The sequence below is a fragment of the Sinocyclocheilus rhinocerous genome, unplaced genomic scaffold (genome assembly GCF_001515625.1).
Source record: "Sinocyclocheilus rhinocerous isolate Xijiao unplaced genomic scaffold, SAMN03320098_v1.1 scaffold1830, whole genome shotgun sequence".
NCBI classification, from domain to species: Eukaryota; Metazoa; Chordata; class Actinopteri; order Cypriniformes; family Cyprinidae; genus Sinocyclocheilus; species Sinocyclocheilus rhinocerous.
In genome coordinates, this window is record NW_015650704.1 from 177,148 (window position 1) to 183,887 (window position 6,740).

A 6,740-nucleotide genomic window follows, 5' to 3' on the forward strand; every position below is an offset into this window, starting at 1 on the left:
CGCAGCGGGTCACAAACTAAACTGAGCACATTTGCTGTCAGTGCACTTTACAGGTTCATGGGTTAAAACGGGTTAAATTGATCCGTTTCTGTTCTGGGCATTTGTGCAAGAGTTAATGGAAATACTTGCTTTCTTTTACCAGCAACTGATGCACTAAAACTGTTTTTCAGAATAACATGAGAATATATTGTGTGTGTGTTATGTGTGAGTTATGTGTGTGTGTGTGTGTGTGAGCGTGTGTGTGTGTTATGTGTGTGTGTGTGTGTTCTGATCCAGACGGACCGTCGTTCTGCAGTGAATCTGCTGATGTTGCCGAGTCAGCGGTCTGGGGTCCTGATGATGGACGAGCGTCTGTCCGTCTGACTGGCTGTCATTTTCTCTTGTGTTTCTCACAGGCGTCTCACACACGCTTTCAGACCATGAGTGATGAGTCTCCGTTACAGACGCGCCTCACCACTGTGAGTACAACACACACACACACAGGAACATGAGAAATTTCCAGAAAACTTTTCAAATAACTTTTTAAAATTTTTCTGATGTTTATCTTCTAAAAACTAAAACTAAATATACAAGAAGTTAAAAGAATCAGACCCCCCCCAAATAACCAAATCGATTATCGGAAACGTCTTGATTTCCCTTATAGAAATGAATGGGTTACTCTGATAATGAAGCCGCTGTTTTTGCCGTTTTCCTGCAGAACATCAGTGTGAGAAACTGCAGACCAAGTGTTTTCTGTCTCTTCTGGCATTTCTCTGTTTGGAAACTCAGTGAGAGAAAATCTGTTTCTTCCCAAGTTCATTCTGTATGGACGAGAAAAACATGACCAGCTTGTGTTATTGGGTGTGTTCAAAATCACGGCATCCCACCGTCAGCAAAACCTGTGAAAGACAGAAATTACTTTTATACTGACCAAACGATATTTTCTATCCCCTAACCCAACCCTAACCCTACCCCTTACAGAAAACCTGTTTGCATCGTTACACTTTCAGATAAACATCATTTACTATTTTTAATTATTTTTCCCTCGTGGGGACCGCAGGTTTTCAATTTCAGGTTTTACTATCCTTGTGGGGACATTTGCACACACACACACACACACAAACACACACACAAACAAACAAACTCTCTCTCACACACACACACACACACACAAACAAACAAACTCTCTCACACACACACACACAAACACTCTCTCTCTCACACTCTCACACACTCTCACACACACACTCACAGACAGAACTTACGTGCTACTGGCACTCTCCTCTGCAGCAGTGGTCCTTTCACAGTCTGTTTGCTGTCTTTATTAACGCCGATGAAGGCTGTATGAACGCTGCTCACTCCGGCATGAACGCTGAGCTCCACAATCCTTCTCCTGATGTTCTCTGCGTCTGCTCCTCCGGCTCGTTCCTCCAGCTCCAGAGAGCGGATCACATACCGGGCCGCCAGCCGGTGGATCGTCAGCCTGCAACAAACACAAACCTGTAAACACAGTCTTCAGTGTCAGAGACGCGGCCCAGCGGCTAGTGAGCACTAATGTGAACACAAACATGAGTTTTGGGTCATTTCATCCCACTCTTCTTTATATTGATTCATGTCACATCTATAATTGTCCTGTTAAAGCCAAATTAAGCAACAAAATCAATAGTAAAAAAAATCTATTGGGACGGCCATGTTCAAAAGCATAATAACATACTTTTTACACCACTAAATTTCATAAAAACAGAAACATATCATTCCTCACTTTAAACTGAAAAAAATCACCACCACTCTGATGCTCAAGAGCAATGTCCCAATCATCAACGAGCAGATTCTGTCCAATGAACCAGTTGAAACCTGTATGTATGTGTGAGTGCGCAAACACGATAGTGAGTGTGTGAGTGATCATGTGTATGTGAGAGAGAGAGAGAGAGAGAGAGAGAGTGTACTGCTATATATAGTTTATGAGGACACAAATGTGTATAATGACATGGGTTCTACAGCATAAACATGGTTTATGAGGTGTCCCCGTGAACTAAATGGCTTAAAAACATACTAAAAAGTGTTTTTTGAAAATCACAAAATTCCTGTAGTTTTGTGTGAGGGGTAGGTTAGGGTAAGGGGATAGAATATATCATTAACCTGATATAAAACACTCTCACTCACTCTCACTCTCACACACACACACACACACGAGGAGCTGCAGTAAACGCGTCACGGCTCAAGGCTTTATTCCGTCTCTAATTTTAGCGCTCATGTCCTGGTTTCTCATTCAGAGACGCAGAAACTGAAGTGAAGATTCCTCCGAGTTTTGATTCTTACAGTCAGCACTAATTAATCACTCATCTCTCTCAGAGTTAATTGTATTATGCAGCGCTGCTGAGAGACTCTCGAGTGACGGACCACACACAACAATTATTGTTTCTTCGTTTAAAAATGTCTCTTTTTAAAACTGAATTCCTAAGTAACTTTTATGTTTTTTTTTAAATTTCTGTTAAGCATTTTGAATTGCCACTGGATATGAAATGTGCTATATAAATAAATACATAAACAAACAAACATTAAAGACAGTGTTCACCCAGAAATGATCAATCTATCATCATTTACTGTGTTGTTCAAACCTGTGTGACTTTATTATATAAACACACAAAAAATATATTTTGAAGGAACCAAACATCGGACCCCATTGAATTTCATTATATGCACAAAAAATGCTGAGATATTTCTCAAAATACCTTTGTTTGTGTTCCAATGAACAGGTTTAAACAACATCACTGAAGACAGAATTATCATTTCTGGATGAAACTATTCCTTTAATCTATTTACAGCATTAGTGGCATAACTATGGTTGATTTGTACAGAGTAATAAATAGGAAAATAAATTAATCAATCATGAAACCAATGTCATTTCAGATCAATTCAGTTCAATGTTGATTCAATTCAGATCAATGACAGTGTCATTATGAAACAAAAAATCAGAAAATAATTTAGAAATTTTAGAAATATTGGATGCACGGTATTCATTCAGCATTTAATGTGTCTTTTGCTTCTGTGGTTCTGTATTTAATGTTTTTAATGTAAATATAAAAAAAGAGTACAGTATCTGTGGTTATGGACACATTATGGTTTAGATTTACATTTACATTCATGCATTTGGCAGATGCTTTTATTCAAAGCGTTTTGCATTGCATTCAGGTATACATTTTTTGTCAATCCTTACTTTCTCTGGGGATCGAACCCGTGACCTTTGCGTTGAGAGCGCCATGATTTGAGCTACAGAAAGGCTGTAGATGGAGTTCATGGCATGATGGTCTGTTGTGGTTCCTCATGTCTCTTATGGACGAAATGCACATGATTTTGACTCAGATGAGCAGAAGCACAGAGATCTCAGTGTGTAACACACTGCTGATGTGTGTGCGTGTGTGTGTATGCGTGTGCGTGTGTGTTTGTGTATGCGTGTGAGTGTGTGTGCATGCGTGTGTGTGTGTGTGCATGCGTGTGTGTGTGCGTGTGCATGCGTGTGTGTGTGTGTGTGTGCAGGACGTACCGCTGGCGTCTGGCTCTCAGGAGAACTATGTCCTGCTGCTGGTGCTGCTGTGTGTGTTCGCCGGTGGGACGCTGGTCCTCCTGTCCATCCTGCTGGTCTTCTGCCACCGCTGCTGTCGAGGAGAGCGACGCTACTCCAGGTGAGGAACATTCAGTCCTCCAGACCTCCGGAAACAGCCTTCATTCATTCAGAAACGACTCGCTCTCGACCTGCTGGAACAGAATCATTAAGACTTGTGTTCACTGGAAACACTGGAGTTGACAAACCTCTTCATCACCACATATGGACCACAAATTGAGATTTATGCATCATCTGAAAGCTGAATAAATAATATTTCCATTGATGTATGGTTTGTTAGGATAGGACAATATTTGGCTGAGATACAACTATTTGAAAATCTGGAATCTGAGGGTGCAAAAAAATCTAAATATTGAGAAAATCATCTTTAAAGTTTTCAAATGAAGTTCTTAGCAATGCATATTACTAATCAAAAATTAAGATTTGATATATTTACGGTAGGAAATTACTAAATATCTTCATGGAACATGATCTTTAATTAATATCCTAATGATTTTTGGCATAAAAGAAAAATGTATAATTTTGACCCATACAATGTATTGTTGGCTATTGCTACAAATATACCCCAGCGACTTAACACTGCTTTTGTGCTCCACGGTCACATATAATGTGTGTGTGCGCGTTTATAAACTAAACGAATCACTGTATCTCATCATGCTGATGTTGTTTGTGTTTGTTTGGTGTTCAGAGCCAGTGATGAACTGGAGAAAACCAACACCACATACATAGAGGAGAGTCAGCCGATGCAAGGTACCTGTGAACACCACAAACACAGCAGCACAGTCAGGCCAAGGGCTCAATTAAGAGATTCATTTAGATTGGTCAGTTTTGTTCGATTAAGTGATTTTTAAACTTCGGTCAGTTTTGTTCAATTAAGATATATATGTATATGAGATGTGAGCACTTATGAGTAGAAACAAGCGTGCAGCACTGTCGTTTCTCTCTCTTCTTCAGACGTCACCATCAGACTCGAGAGCGGCGAAACACTGTCCACTTCCTGCTGTCATGGAGAGACAGACGCGGATCACTTCCTGTCTGCGTCGCTCACCGGAAGACGGGTGTCTTTTAACGAGGCCGCCATCTACGAGCAGAGCGCCAAAGACCAGGAGAAAGGTCGAAGGTCAGACACACACACACACGAAGGTTAAGAGGTCAAGAGCGGCAGCGACCCGAGAACGTCAGCCTGTTGAGAATTAAGTTCATGTTTTACTTCGGTTTTGTTCGATTAACATTTAAATGTCAGTCAGTTTTGTTTGATTAACAGATTTAAACATTGTTCGGTTTTGTTCGATTATGAGATTTAAATGTCAGTCGGTTTGTTTGATTAATATATTGCAATGTCGGTTGGTTTTGTTCTGTTAAGAGATTTAAATGTCAGTTGAATTTTTTTAAAGAGATTTAAACATCGGTTAGTCGGTTTTGTTCGATTACGAGATTTAAATGTCAGTCGGTTTTGTTTGATTAATATATTTAAATGTCGGTTGGTTTTGTTCAATTAACAAATGACGACGGTTGGTGTTTTTTTCGATTACAAGATTTAAATGGTTGAATTGGTTGAATTAAGAGATTTAATCGTTGGTCGATCTTTTTGGATTAATAGAGCTCAACATTGGTCAGTTTTGTCCCGGCCCACATCCAGGTGTCTGTCACAGAATTAAGTTCATGTTTTAGTTCACAACCATAAAGAACCACTGCCACTGAATATCAGAAAACAGCAATGCATCAGACTTGAGCTGGCACTGGATCTGGATCCTGACGGGCTGTAACGGTCTCGCAGGTACACGCTGACGGAGGGCGACTTCCATCACCTGAAGAAAGCTCGTCTGACGCACATGCAGCCGCCGGCGCTGAAGATCCTCACCATCATGGAGTGTGATTCACCGGAGAACAGCGTGACGCTCAGCGAACAGCCCTCACAACACCCATCCCTCTCCATATTCCAGGTGACACACTGCTTTAATATCTCTCAAACATCACCTCCAGCATGTCTATTTCTGTTGTATGCACTGCAGAAAACATTAAAAATGCACTAGTGACCCATTTGCAGTACAGGCTTTTGTGAAGCAACATTAAATACGGTAGTGAACTCACATTATACGAACTACTAAACAAACTCTCAATGGGCCTGATGATCCGCAGACACAAAGACTTTCTGTTCAGTAGATGTGACTGAATAAAGAGCGTTTCAGTAGATTACAGCAGCACTTTTGGGCGTAAATGTGATTCACTTTCTCATGTAAATTAGACGAAGTTCATCCTAACTCTGACTTGATTCATTTTCTGCATAGAGCTGCAGTTACGCAACACAATCGCTGTCACTGTGTCTGATTTCTGAAACTGCTTTCCATAGATAATAAAATATGATTATGTCATAAATAATAATAATTAACCAACCCTTTAGAACATCTGTCAACCAATCAGAATGAAAAATTTGACAAAAAAGTGGTGTGTTTTTATATTATTTGTTTATTTGCTCAATGCTCAAAATATTATTTTGATATTTTCGGTTTTCAAATTTAAGTATTAAGTCTTTTTTTTGTGTGCTTTTGTCATTTTGTTTTTTTTATATTTTAAATGTAAATATTTAAATATTTTTATATTTATATGGAATGTCAATATATATAGTTTTTATTAATTTTGTTTAAACATGTTTATTTAGTTGTAGTTATTATCAAGTTAAACTACAGACTTAACTTTTTTTTTTACATTTTATTTTAATTTGGTTAATGTTTATTTTATTTCAAGTAACAAACGTTCTTTTTTAGTTAATAACCCTGTGCCGGATTGAAGGAGGATCCTCATAAGCTGCTAAATTAACGCTGTCATACTCCTAAGAAGCATAATTGTTGAGTAAAATAGTGCATTTTCAGTTAGGCTGAAGGTTTTGATATTCCATAGATTTTTCAGTGATTTGTGCAGTTTTGGGATTCAGTTCTCCATAAAGGATGCATGTGATGCTGCATATGAAGGGGGCCTAGAAAGCAGCATCATTATACTGGCTACAGTTTGGAATGTGTGATGCCTTAAAATGCACCTTGTGTAATCAGCTCACTAGGTTTTGTGTGTGTATATGTGTTTGTGTGTGTGTGTGTGTGTGTGTGTGTCTCTGTGAGTGTGTGTGTGTGTGTGTGTGTGTGTG

General features: G+C 39.2%; 1 protein-coding gene and 1 long non-coding RNA gene across 4 annotated transcripts in view; one reads left to right on the forward strand and one right to left on the reverse strand.

Annotated features, from left to right (window-relative positions):
- The first annotated feature begins 246 nt into the window (after positions 1–246).
- LOC107712402 (voltage-dependent calcium channel beta subunit-associated regulatory protein-like) overlaps positions 247–6,740 on the forward strand; it is an 18,291-nt gene continuing 11,797 nt past the window's right edge. For 2 of the 3 annotated variants that reach the window (XM_016517644.1, XM_016517642.1), the window contains exons 1-5: positions 247–458; positions 3,517–3,662; positions 4,290–4,351; positions 4,556–4,721; positions 5,379–5,544. In XM_016517644.1, coding sequence (XP_016373130.1) covers positions 249–458; positions 3,517–3,662; positions 4,290–4,351; positions 4,556–4,721; positions 5,379–5,544 — 750 coding nt within the window. In that variant the 5' untranslated portion in view covers positions 247–248. The remainder of the gene's footprint in view (positions 459–3,516; positions 3,663–4,289; positions 4,352–4,555; positions 4,722–5,378; positions 5,545–6,740) is intronic. The other variant, XM_016517643.1, reaches the window with a different exon arrangement.
- On the reverse strand, positions 381–3,605 carry LOC107712403 (uncharacterized). Its single transcript, XR_001636792.1, has 4 exons — positions 3,524–3,605; positions 3,197–3,309; positions 659–800; positions 381–456 (listed from the first exon to the last, which is right to left on the reverse strand). It is a non-coding gene; the product is annotated as an uncharacterized LOC107712403 (long non-coding RNA).